The 14,058-nt window shown below is 42.7% G+C and overlaps 1 protein-coding gene across 2 annotated transcripts; it reads right to left on the reverse strand.

Moving 5' to 3' along the window:
• Window positions 1–3,167: 3,167 nt before the first annotated feature.
• Window positions 3,168–6,893, reverse strand: LOC103998357 (trihelix transcription factor GTL1-like). Of its 2 annotated transcripts, none has more exons than XM_009419814.3 (3): window positions 5,984–6,893; window positions 3,561–5,223; window positions 3,168–3,471 (listed from the first exon to the last, which is right to left on the reverse strand). In XM_009419814.3, exons 1-3 carry the CDS (start codon window positions 6,307–6,309, stop codon window positions 3,355–3,357), a joined length of 2,106 nt encoding a protein of 701 aa, XP_009418089.3. In that variant the 5' UTR covers window positions 6,310–6,893; the 3' UTR covers window positions 3,168–3,354. The 2 variants fall into 2 exon arrangements, with proteins under 2 accessions (XP_009418089.3, XP_065023375.1); XM_065167303.1 differs by having other exon boundaries at window positions 3,168–3,467; window positions 5,984–6,891.
• Window positions 6,894–14,058: the final 7,165 nt, after the last annotated feature.

Genomic DNA, 14,058 nt, shown 5'->3' on the forward strand with positions numbered 1-14,058 from the left:
TCCCAACTTTTTGGAAAGGATCTTAAGATTTTAGTGACTAGTTCAAAATTAGAAAAACTTTTACCAAGAGCTTTGAGTCCATTGATGACATCCGTGAAACGGGTGTACATGTCTCCGATGGACTCACTTGGTTTCATCCGGAAAAGTTCGTAAGAATGCACAAGAATATTGATTTTAGACTCTTTCACTCGGCTAGTGCCTTCGTGAGTGACCTCTAGAGTTCTCCAAATATCAAAAGTCGAGTCACACATCGAAACACGATTAAATTCATTTTTGTCAAGTGCATATAAGGCATTCATAGCCTTTGCATTTAGAGAAAACATCTTCTTCTCCAAATCATTCCAATGGTTCATTGGAAGAGAAGACATTTCAAATCCATTTTTGACTATGTGCCATAAATTCAAATCCAAAGAAAGTAAGAAAACTCTCATTCGAGTTTTTCAATAAGTGTAGTCCGTCCCATTGAATAACCGGTGGACGAACGACCGATAAGCCCTCTTGAAAACCATGAAGAGCCATTTCTCTTGGGTGTAAATCCGAAATGAGAAATACCGGGCTCTGATACCAATTGTTAGGATCGGAGTGGCACTAAGAGGGGGGGGTGAATTAGTGCAGCGGTAAAGTACGATAAACTTTTGACGATTTAAACACTTTCGGAAACTTCGTATGATAAAAGCAACGTTTCATTTGAAACCGTTACAATTACGTTTTAACTTGAAGGGATACGTAAGAAGGAGACAAAGAAGTAGAGCATCAAAGTGAAGATGGTTTGCAGTAATATAAATGACAATAAATAAATGCAAACCAGAGAACACACCAATTTAAAGTGGTTCGATAAAAATGACCTACATCCACTTGCGAAGCCCTCTTCGAAGATGCTCCCAACTTCCACTAGTAAATCACTTTGAAAGGGAAGGACAAATACCCCTCTTACAACCTTTTACAAGTGGTTCACACTCTTACAAATTTTCAAAGAGAAAGAGGGAGGTAAACACTCAAGCTATTGAAAACAAAAACTTGCTAAAAGCTTTGCTAAGACTTTTATCTCAATCTCTTACTTCTCAAAGGTTGTAATCTCAACTGAGAATTGAGGGGCATTTATAGGCCTCAAGAGGATTCAAATTTGGGCTCCAAAATTTGAATTCTCTTTGGTTCCCGATGCTGGAGGTGCCACTGCCTGTTAGTGTCTGACATTAACAGTGTACTAGCGGTGCCACCGCCTAGCTCTCGGGTGCTGGGCGGTGCCACCGCCCAGCCAAGTGGTGCCACCGCTTGGTTCTCGGGTTCTAGGCGGTGCCACCGCCTACACTATTTCAACTCACTGGTTGGGCTCCAAATTTGGCCCAAACCAGTCCGAACTCGGGCCCAATTGTCCCTTACTTGAGTTATAGGATTAACACCTAATCCTAACCCTAATTAATGTGCTAACTATGATTTTAAAGATATTTTCTAAGCTATTACAAAGTCCGCAAGTCAAGACTTTTTCCGGCGAGCTTCCGGCGAACTTCCGACGGTCTTCCGACGAACTCTCAGAAACCATTCTACAAACTCCCGGCAAGCTCCTAGACTTCATGATTTGATCTTGGCGAGTTCCAATGAGCTTCTTCGGCAAGCTCCGATCTTTCTCGGCGAGCTCCGCGAACTTCCAACGAACCTTCCGGCGAGCTTCCGAAAAACCCTTCGGCAAGCTCCCTACTCATTCTCGGCTAGTTCCGGCAGCATTCCCGACGAACCTTCGGAGTTTCGTCAAACTCTCGAACTCACAACAAATCCTTCACGCTTGACTCCAACACTTTATTTTGCTTTATGTCTTCATCGTTATCGTAGTTAATCCTGCACACACAAGCCAAAACTCTACTCCGATCTAGACAATTATTACAAAGCGAATTGACATTCTGTTGCCTGGCACGTCATTGGTTGGCGCTTCGTTTGATTCTTCGGCGTATCGTCCTCTCTTGCGGCTTGTTGCCCAATCGGCGGTTGACCTCCGCAACCCCGATATCCTTGGCGCAATTCCGCTCTTGGCCCGATGCCCGACATCCGAAGCCTTCTGCCATCCAATATCCTAACGTGATCTCCTCCGGTGCAACGTCAATTCCTCCTGCGTTAACTGTCTAATCCTGATCGAGTAGACCTGTATCACTCAAAATGCAGTTAAACATCTAAACACAATCAATTAATTTCATCATCAAAATCCGAGATTCAACACTATGTTAATTGGTTATATAGATTTAGATATAACAAGAGATATAGATATAAGGAAATCTATATCAAGTTTTATACTTGCTTTTGTAGGGGAGCTGTGTCAAGACAATCCAGATTGCAAAGGTGTATTGTTCTCTTCACCATAGAGAGCAATACAAGAATTGGATGAAAGAATTCTTATAAGAATTGGAGTTAAAACAAAAAAAACTATGTGATAAATTGTGACAGCTAGAGTGCTATCCATTTGTGTAAGAACTAAACTTTTTATTCTAAGTCAAAACATATAGATGTCAGATACCACTAGATTCGAAATGTACTTAAAGAGAAGTAGGTCCAACTTTAGAAAATTTATATAGATGATAATGGAACAGACATATTGATAAAGACCTTACTAAAAGAAATGCAGGAGATGTGCCGACAGTTAATTGACATGATTTCACATTGAGGAGTCATGAGACAACCTCCCTTATTGGTTGAAGGGGGAGGTTATTGGGCTAACAACGCATGAGTTCAGCCTATAATGGGCTTTACCAACCCACAACCTACCTCTCTTATAACCTAGATCTATTAAGTGGGGTGTGGTGGCTACAAAAAAGAGAGAAAATACTACAGTAGTAGAGGCAGAAAACTAAAGTAGCAACTTGATTAAAAAAAGAAGAGAAAATGATAGAAAAACAAGAGAATGAAAGAGAAAAAGATAATGACAATAGAAAGATATTATTCTCAATCATCGAAGCAGTGTTTTCATCTCAGGTTAGATCAGATCTATAGTAGATTCTTATTGTGATTACTTAAGGAGAATTTGGATATTGTGCATAGTGACATAATTCTTGTATCCCAGTATTCTTTTTAGATTGTTGTTTGGGTTTTGGGCAAAAGACTCTGAGATTTATATATTCATTATTCTTATAGAAGATTATCTCTTGTTTGCCCCGTGACTTTTACCCTTCACATTGGAGGAGTTTTCCATTAAAATCTTATACCATATTTGATTGTAATTTACATTTAATTTCATTATGTGTTACGGCTTGCTTGTATTTGTTTATATACAAAATTTCTTCCTCTGTTTATCCCATCAGTAGTCTCTACGGTTGTCACCGACCCGTTCTCTCCAAGCGCTCATATTTGCCTCAGGAACATAATCTTGTACTAAATTTTCTCTTCCTCCCGTCGTCGTCTTGGTCCAGCTTCACCAAACTTTTCATAGTCATCCATCACAGCTTGTTGTAGCCGTTGCCCCGTCATCTCCTTCACAATGTCTTCTGGCTTCAATCCAACATCAATCCATCACTTCTTTACGATATCGTGGCAAATATGCATAAATCGTTGGAGAGATTAGAAGGACCAGTGGTTACCTTCTTCATTCCTTCGTCAAATAAGCTCGGGGGAAGTCCTCCGTTGCTAGTTATACCGACGGAATCCCAATCGCTCTCGGAATTCCCACTATTTTGGTTGCTAGTGCCATTCTCATTCTTGCTTTCTGCTTCTGCGGTAAGCTGCTGCGGCGATGGTGGTCGAGGTGCCTGTTGACGTGGCAAGATTGTTGGTGCATCACTCTGCTGTTGATTGGAAGCGCGATCGGTTTCTCGGCCTTGTTGTCGTTGAATTCCCACAGTGTTGCCGGTACCACTGCTGTTTCCAACGCCGGCGATGCCGCTGCCAAGGAGCTTTTTGCGGTAAAGGGCATCCAATTGGTGGAAGTAAGGGCAGGTCTTGGCATCCTCCGGCCGCTTCTTGTTGCTCTCCTTCACCTTCTTGAAGTACTTGTTGATGTTCTCCCACTTTTCCTTGCACCTTTTAGCACTCCGGATATAGCCGAGCCGCTGCATTCCGGCTGAGATTTCCTCCCATAGTGTTGTTCCGTTCGTCCCGGCCTCCTGGTACTTTGACTCGAGCCCAGTGCGGAGGTTAATCAATGCATGTACCTCCGCCCTTAGCCATCGGGAGGATGACACGGGCTCGAGTCTCCCAACACCAACAGCCTCTTGAGGCTCCAGACTGGGAACAATCTCCGACGCTGAGGAAGACTGGCGCCAAACGACCTCGCTGGTTTGGTGGTGTTGCCGAACCTCATGCTGCTGCTGGGGCGGCCGTGGCAGTGTGGGTGATCTCTGCTGCTGCTGCTGCGGAGCTGTCGGGGGTTGTGATTGTTGCTGAGTTGCTGCTGGTGGCGCCGGCGGAGAATAAAACGGCTGCTGTGGCGGAAGCGGTGCGTTGGAAGGCATGGTAGGTGTGGAGATGGTGTGGCTGTTTATTTTCTGAAGGTAGGAGATTGTGGCGTTGTCTCGGGAGGCGGCCAAGGCGCGCTCCTGAACTAAAAGCTCCTGCTCCCGGTTGAGCCGCCCCATCTCCTGCCGCCGCCATGCCTCTTCTCGGATCGTCCTGTCCTGCTCTCTCTTCTCGATGGCCTCTAGAAACCTCTGCTGCATAGCATCCTGCCGTTCCATCACCTGTTTCATCAGCCTATCGAAGAAGGCCATCATCTTCCGCCTTGTTCCCGATCCCCTGCCGTTCTTCCGCTTCCTCCCTTCCGGACTCTCACCAGCCGCTCCGGTTTCCTCGTCATCAGACTCTGATGACGATGAGGAAGAGAAAGAACTCGACGAGAAGGTTATCCCGGCGGCGGCAGCGGCGCCGGAGCTCGAGACCCCCTGCGGGCCACCGGGAAGGGTTAGATCGGGGACGACCGCCCTGGTTGGCATCGCCATCGTCGGTGGGGCCACCGCTGAGATAGGCTGGGCTCTACTGACTGGTGAGCCGACCATGCCAGCGCCGAAGGGAGGTGAAATTGTGACGACGGAGGGAGCAGAGGAGCTGAAGCCTGCTGAGGTGGTGGCGCCACCGCCACCGCTGATGCTGCCACTGTAGAGGGCATCAAGCTGGCTAAAGAAGCGGTAGCTCTTGCCGTCATGTCGGCCGGCCCGGCCTTCCTTGGTGCGCTTGTAGTACTTGTGCACGTTCTCGAACTTTTCCTTGCACTTCTTGGCCCTCCGCTTGTAGCCCAACTCCGCCAGTTTCCTGTCAACAACGTAACAACAACTATAAGGATAAAAGAGAAAGGACCGACGAAGGAAACAACGACAAAGACAAAAGGCAAGTGAGAGCAAGAAAAATGAGATGGTTATGATTGCGCTATGCCTTCTCTCACTACAAACTCGCATCTACTCATCTGATTTTGTATCCGTTATCACCTCAATGTAACGGCAAGACTACAGCTGAGGAACAAGATGCTGAAGCCAAAAAAACAATAATAATTATAATTAGTAAGTAGGCATCAAGGAAAGGAGTGAGGGACTCCATGCTTTTGCGTCCGGATTAAAAAACAAGGATTTGTTGGGATTGATGCAGCGGATCTGAATCAGTTGACATCGAACTCAGAGTGATGTAATTCAAAAAAGAGAAGATGCCGCCTCGTTAAGGAGGGTTAGAAAGAGAGGGAGAGAGATACAGAGGAGGAAGAGTTTGAAGAAGAGAAGAGAGACATGTGTCTTCCCCAGAAATAAGGGCTCAGCTGCTGCTGCGACGTTTGTAGCGGTAGACTCCGTGGTACGAACTCAACGTCAGATCGTAACTTGGCTGCCTCTCGAGATTCTTTTTTTCAGCTCATCTTCTGAGAGATGATGATGATGCTGCTGGGGAAGTCAATTCCCAAGGAAACCGTTAAGGAGTGCTTCTCTCGCATGATATCTCGATTGTAGCAACAGAGATCCGTCACTCCATCTACATTTTGGTGGTGTTGGCAAACGAGAGCAGTGGCAATTGGGAAGGATCTGATTACCTGGAGACCTCCTCCCAGAGAGGGCCCTTGAATGTGGCTTCCCGGAAGGAGGCGTCCATCTCGGAGCGGATCTTGAGCAGTGCGAGCGTCTCCTGCCGCAGCCACCGGTTCCCCGTCGTGCCACCACTCTTGTCGGCGTCCTCGTCCGGGAAATTCCCGACCACGGCGGGTGCTAGTTCCTCGAAATCCACGATCCGACGCGGCAGGGACCGGCTGCAGCTGGGCGACGCTGATGCGGCCAACGGCGGCTGCAGAACTGGGTCGGGACCGGGAGGCCCTAGCAGGTGCCCCCCGGAGTCGACGGCGGAGGGCGAGAATGGAACCATTTCCGAAGTCGTTCCCCCGTACTGGGACCCTTCTTGCTGCTGATGCTGAATGTCTTTAAATATCTCTATTGTTCCTCTCCTCTCCACCTTCTTCAACAAATCTGCTCGCAGCTGTGTCCTCCACTCTCTATCTCCACAGATTGTGGTTTGAGGGATGGGCGGCTCCCTCCTTCCTATCTCACCTCAGGGGGGAGAAAGAGAGGAGGGAGTGGAGATGGGCGCCGTCGGAGAATTGCAGTAGGATGTCAGTGCATGAAGCGGGTGAAAAAGATGTGAGCATGGACAAACGGAAAGAGAGAGAGATAAAAAGAGAATAAAAATAAGGCCAGTTTAGAGAGAAAATAATAACTTATGTCCATAAAGAACACAGTAATTCGGCTTCCATTGAAGAGAGAGGTGTATAGAATTTAAGATAGGGTGAAGATGAGAAGGTAGGAGAGAAAGATCCAGTAGAGTCCAACTAGAGCAAAGAAGGTAGAGAAGAAGATAGTGAGCTTGAGGCGGAAAAGGAGGCAGAGAAGATGGTACGAATGCTGTTGCTGTTGCTGATGATGATGATGATGATGATGACATGAGAGAGACGAGAGATGGGAACTTATACAACAAACGGGTTGCTGAGCTGTCAGGCGGGGCTTTCTTTTTTTCGTAATAATAGTTAAACCCAAAGTACAGAGAGAAGAGAGAAATCACAAAAGATAGAAAGGTATGTATGTGAACTAAGAGAGCTACCGAGAAAGAGAGGGACTACTGTGCATGTAAGAAAAAGAACACTGTAATATGAGCTTAGTAAACTTGCCCTCACCCATATGCCCCTAGTAGCAAAGGCTGGTTGGTAGCAGCATACATGTAGGTTTTCCGCAAGTAACAGATCATTTCTTCACCCTGTTGCATACCCCATCCGGTTTTTGTCTGAGGATAGATGGCTTCCATTTTTCACTCTAGTATTTTGGAATGTAACTACCAATAAATACATAGGTACATAATTAAATAAATTGGTTGTTTATTGGGTGATGGCCCGTCTTTGGAGCTAGTTGATAAGTAGAAGGCTGAAAAGATAATTCCGATAACCTACATGTATACGTATGAAGTATAAAATAGACGTAAATAATGGTAGTAGGGTGAGAGAGAGAGAGAAGACAAGCATACGTTACAACAGTTGGTGTGGGCTTCCTCTCCCTGCAGCCGAGCGTTAGAACGTGCCTGGTGACTATTACGGATCCCACTGCAAGGAACAAACACAATCCCCAAACCTCCAATTAAATCCACAACAAACCATGTTACATCTCTCTAAGCCAGGTGATTCATAACGCCATTCTTTAATGCCTAAAGCTTGGCGCACACATAGATTAAGAGAAAGAGGCTCAGTAAACCTAACTACTTGCCTTGGAGATGAGCTTCCTACCACTATCACACAGAAATAAGTGTCTTCTCCACGTGGCACATGATCCCTATTGCACCTTCCGTGATCTCCCGAGATTATAATGATTGATGATGCCGTGGGACCCGCGTCTCGGAGTTCCGCCTGATCTGGTTAAGTAATAATAGAGACCAATCCTCCAGCCTCTCTCTCTCTCTCTCTCTCTCTATTGCTGGTATCCCAACTTATCTCTTTGGTATTGTCGCTTTTATTTTTCCGTTTGTTTCTTCCTTTGAACACTTCCTTCACAGGCCTTTTGATTGTAAGGTGACTCGTCGATCTCCATAAACAAATCATGCTGTCCGTGCTTCAATTTGATTCATTGGATATGAATCGAATGTGATGATAGACCGACTTCAATCACAATTAGTTATAGCTACAGGTGACGATTTCAAATTGTGTCCGCGATGCATGCGTCAGACTCAACGGAGTCAAATCAGATCTGACTAGTTTTGGTTGAAAAATAAGAATCTGGCTGAATTCTAATTTCCGAGAAGTGATGGAAACCAGAGGGACAACATCGTTTATCCTTCCAATGAAAAATAACTTTGATGATTTCGCTTGTAATAATTAGCCTAGTGCATGCTGCATTAGAAATATATGACATTCTATAATTTGATTGGTTTTTAAGTTAAATTCAAATCTTCTTCAATGTGAGACTAAATCAGTAAATTAAATAATTAATTAAAAAACTCATTGCAATGTGCAAATTTTTTTTTTGGATGTATATTTATGATATTTTCTTAGAGCAATGGTAACGAAAATGGGAAGTTCGAAATAACATAGTCCAAACACCATATGACTGAAATACTTCAATCGTTTGATCTTAATATGGCGGAACATCACAATCAATCCATGGGCATTTTTGTCACAATGCATAAAAAAAAATGATGTTGTCCCCCTCCCCTTCCATTCCTAGTCATGGTAAAATGTTTCATATGATTTTTTAATGGATGGCCTGGCGGTGTGGTCTATTGTCCTTTTGAGGACCATATGATGGGGAATTATGAACGAGACGCTCATGTCGAATGTCGATCGAGTGACTAATGTATGAAAGGGGAACAATTTACACTTATCATATACTGTAGAGATGAGACTGCTAATGTCTTTAGTTATTGTCACCCTAATCTTTACTATTGTAATTTAGATGGATCGATACTTTTTCTTTTTAGACCACAATCGATAAAATATCTTACTAGTCAAAAAAACAGATGAAAAAATATTAAATAATAATAATAATAAACAAATAAGCAAACAAAAATTGGATTCTCTTAAATTATTATTATTATTTTTCCGATCCAATGATCCAATTGTTAATGTTCAAAGATGATGAATGAATCTTCCCAGGTAGAGTGTATGCCATTTCGTGCTTGTAATATGGGATTTGGACAATTCCAATTAATACCAAACTTAAGGGGATTTATATCCTCTTGGCTCCACGTTCTTTTTCATTCTGATCATTTTTCTAACAAATCATTAACCAACATATCATCCGAAAATTTTATCTAATTAAAATTATGGAAAACTAATGATAGCTTCCATATCACTTCATTTTATTCTGGTGAACGACGTGCCACTTTTGTGGATAAAAATTGTAGATGGTTATTATGTGATGTGAAGCTACAACGTTATTGAGTAATCAAAGGTAGCCTCACATTGAAGATGCTGACATCATCCCGACCTTGAGTGGCTCATTGTTGTACCACTTGTTCTTTTTGGGGCATAGAGTTTACCAACCGGACTGTTTCAACCTTGATCATTTCAAAACAACTTGAGAATAAAATTAAGTACATGAAGGAATTTCATACATTAAGTTACTTTTCTAAAATCTAATTTATTTAAAAATTAAAAAAAATCAAGATGTTAATCTTAATATCTCTCCTAATTTGGGGTCCATGCATATTCTTCCCAACCATTAATCCAGAATATCTTAAGGGAATAGCCCTCATGTAATAACAAATCATAGTTATAGAATATATCGAGGGAACGACCCTGACAAACCATAGTTATTAAGCCATCATCAACACACCCGATAAACCATAGTTATTAAGGTATCATCAACACACCCATCACATGATGCCTATAACTCATTCCTCAATTATTTACTGTTGAATCTCGAATTTTGATGATGAAATTAATTGATGAATTTATGATCTAATCAATGTATTGAGAAAAATGATGTAAGACTAAATTCGATAATGAAAAGGTAAAACGATTGAAATAGGATAATCAGAAGTTGGATCAGAGTTAGAGATCAAGCATCAAGCTAGAAGAATTGGATATTACGCCAAAATCGGAGGGTACGAGAGTCAACATACCGAAGGAAAACACGATGCATTGGGAGTTCAGAATGAACCAATGATATGCCAAATAACATAGAATTCATATCTTGTAATCATTTGTGTCTTAATCATTGTAGTTTAGGTCTTAATTAAGTTAGTTTTGAGCGTAACTATGTTAACTCAATTAGGGACCCATTAGGCCTGATTTGGGATTTGGGCCTAGTGGGAGGCCCATTCAAGATCCATAGTTAGGTCAAGCGATGGCACCGCCAGACTAGGCGGTGGAACTGCCTAAGAACTAGAACGTATGAAGTGTACATTTTTTGGAAGACCCAATAGTGGTACCGTTAGTGTTAGACGATGGTACCATCCAAACTAGTAGTAGTACTACTAGTACATGGTCTCTCATGTTATCAAGCAGTAGTACCATCTAAATTGGGTCATGGTACTGCCAGTAGTTAATGTTGCAAGCAGTGGTATTGCCCAACATTGGCGATGGTGCCGCTAGGACCTCGAAATCCTAGGTATGAGACTTTTCGACTCCATTTTTAAAGTCATTTGGGGCTTATAAATACCTAATTCATTCTTGCTTAAGATAGCAAGAAAAGTGAATGAAAAGGCTTATGATTCAGAGTTATAAAATCTTAAAAAGTGTTAAGTGTCCTCTTTCTCCTCTTTAAAGTTTAAAGCTTATGTTAAGAGAGGTGTGAGACTTATAAAGGTTCTCTCCTAAGCTTGTGAAAAGAAGAAAGTATTATAAAGAGGGTATTTAGTTTTCATCCAATGAAAAAAGATCGTTAGTGAATACCAATGGCCTTGATGGAAGAGAAATCAAGAGTGGACATATATCACGATGACCAAACCACTATAAATTCGGTGTGCATTTCCTTTTTGCTCTTTATTGCTATTACTTTCTAATTTAATTACTTATTACACTTACTCTAAGTTAAGTATACTTTTAATATCAGTTTTCATTAAACAAAATTTTTGAAATCATAATTTTATGAAAGCACTAATTCACCCCTACTAGTCATAGGTGCCCTATAAGCCAATCACGTGAGTGATATCGTGTGCGACTTGACACGCAGTCTTTTTACTTATTATTATTATTTAATATTTTATCACTTTATATTACCTGTTATATATTGTGATGTCCATGGATCTATGTAATGAGAATCAGATCATGATGATATCACAATAATGAGATCGATTCACCTTTAAACACAGATCCTAAATAATCCCGGTCATAGGTTACTCGAGAGAGACATCAGGATAACTGGATAGACTGATGTACTGTATACCTATACATATGATGGAGGCAGTTGGTCTCATAGTTGCTCGTGTGGGGACATTGGGGATATAGTGTAAGTGCGTATTGGAGAATGAGTTCATTGATTGATCTGCTCACAGAATGCTAGATGGTTAATGATACCTTATTGTTAAACAGTAATTCCATTGTCCTAGTGGTGTACTTGGTCCTTAGACTTGAGACACAAAGGATGTCCTGTATGAGTACTCCACACTTTGATACTAGACTTATAGGTTTGAAAGTTCCAGATCTAGCACAGTCGGTCATTGGGAGTGACAGCCAACCTTATAAGAACTATTGAGTGTCGATAGAGAATCATCTACTCTAGGTATCATGAGAAGAATATCACATTTGTTCTTGCTTAGACAAATCCCTCGTCAGGGTTGTTCGTGTTGAATCTTATATTTTGATAATAAAACCAATTGATGAGTGTTTATGATTTGATCTATGTTTTGAGTGACACAGGATGCTTCAATCAGGGAGAGACATTTAAAGTAGAAAAAAATCATGTTGGACCGGAGAAACATATCAGAAGATTAGATGTCGCGCCGAAGGATCGGTCGATGTATCGATAGAAGACTTCAGGCCACGGTTTCGAGCATCAGGCCAAGAAGAGCGGATATTTTGCCAAGGATATCATAATTGTGGAGGTCAATTGGCCGATTGGGTAATAGGCCGTAAGAAAGGACGATGCACCGAAGAATCAAATGAAGCGTCGATGGACCAATGAAATACTAGACAACATGATTCATGGTTAGTAATAATTATCTAGATCGAAGTGTGTTTTACATATGCAGGATTAACTATGATAGCAAGACATAAAGTAAAATGATGTCTCAGAGTCAAGAACATGATTTCGTTGGAAGTTTGAGAGTTTGTTGGAAGTCCGGACGTTCGTTAGAAGTTTTACCGGAATTGATCGAGAAGTCCAAGAGTTTGTCAAAGAAGCTTGTCAGAACTCGCCAAGAAGATTGTCGTGAAGTCTAGGAACATTTCTAAGAGATCGTTAGAAGTTCGCCGGAATCTCGCCGGAAGAAACTAGACGTACAAACTTATTTAACTTAGTAAATATCTTAGAATTCGTAGTTAGTGTTGAATCTTATATTTTGATGATGAAACCACTCGATATATATTTATGATTTAATCTGCATTTTAAGTGACACAAGATGCTTCGATCAGGATGAGACAATTAAAGCAGGAAAAATCATGTTGTGTTGGAGGAACATGTTAGAAGATTGGACGTCGGGCCGGTGGATCTGTCGACGTATCGATAGAAGGCTTCAGGTCGTAGACTCGGGCATCGAGCCAAGAAGAGCGAGTATTGTGCCAACGATATTGGAGCTACAGAGTCAACTGGCCGATTGGGAAATAGGTCACAGGAGAGAACGATGCGCCGAATAATCGGACGAAGCATCGAGGGACCAATAACATGCCGGACAACTTGGTTAATTGCTTAGGATTAATTATCTCGATCGAAGTTTTATTTTACATGTGCAGAATTAACTACGATGGAAGAAAGACATGCAGCAGGAGTTGCATCGGAGTCAAGACCATGATCACGTTGGGGGTTCGAGAGTTCGACGGAAGTCCGGACGGTCGTCGGAGGTTCTACGGGAACAAATATGAGAAGTCCAGGACCTTGCCAAAGAAGCTCATTGGAACTTGCCAAGTGGATCATCGCAAGTCCAGGAGTTTGCCGAAAGTCCGCCGGAGCATCGCCGAAGGTTCGTCAGATGTTCACCGGAAGTTCGTCGGAAGCTCGCCGGAAGAAGCGATTGATGCACCGGAGCAAGTTGCAGTAAATATCTTAAGAAATATCATAGTTAGCATATAGATTAAGTTAGGAATGGGAGGTGATCCCATTAACTTAATCTGGGGGCAATTGGGCCCTTGATAGACCCAAATTGGGCCGAATGGATCAACCCATTCGGACCAAAATTCCTGCTAAGCAGTGGCACTGCCCAGGAGATAGTCTACCAGGAAAGCTGGGCGGTGCAACCGTCCAGGTTAGGCAGTGGCACTGCTTGGGCTTAGTCTCCAAGTGAGACTAGGCAGTGCAACCACCCCAGTCAGGCAATGGTACTGCTTGGGCTCAGTCTCCGAGCGAGACTGGGCAGTGCAACTACCCTTGTCAAGCGGTGGCACCGATAGAGCTTGGTCTCCAAGCTCTGTCAAGCAGTTGTACCGCCCCAGTCAGGAGGTAGTACCGCCAAGACCCCGAAAATCCGGAAAAAGATACTTTTGAGCTCCAAATTCAAACCAGTTTGGGGCTTATATAAACACGACCCTTTCCTACATGAAAGGGCAACCTAAATACACCGAAATCTTGATCTTGTTTTGTGATTTTTAGAGCTCAAAAGTGTTGTAAAGGCTAAAAGTTCTCCTTCCTCTTTTCTTCCAAATTCTGATCTTTCAAGAGAGGAGAGAAATTTCTGTAGGGGTTGTCTCCTAAGCTCGTCAAAAAGAGTGAAACTGTAAAAGGGTGGTTGGCCTTCGCCTATTAAAGGATGGCCTCTAGTGGACGTCGGTGACCTCGTCGATGGAGGAAGCCAAAAGTGGATGTAGGTCAAGATTGATCGAACCACTCTAAATCTCGGTTTGTATTTACTTTGAGCATCTTATCTTTATTGCAAACCTCCTCAATAGCTTACTGCCTTCTGCTCATTTACGAACGTGTTTCATAGTTAAGTATTTTCCGAATCGGCGTTTAAATGGAAATCGCTTTTATCGTACGAACATAG

This window comes from Musa acuminata, chromosome BXJ3-9 (genome assembly GCF_036884655.1).
Source record: "Musa acuminata AAA Group cultivar baxijiao chromosome BXJ3-9, Cavendish_Baxijiao_AAA, whole genome shotgun sequence".
In the NCBI taxonomy this organism is placed as follows: domain Eukaryota; kingdom Viridiplantae; phylum Streptophyta; class Magnoliopsida; order Zingiberales; family Musaceae; genus Musa; species Musa acuminata.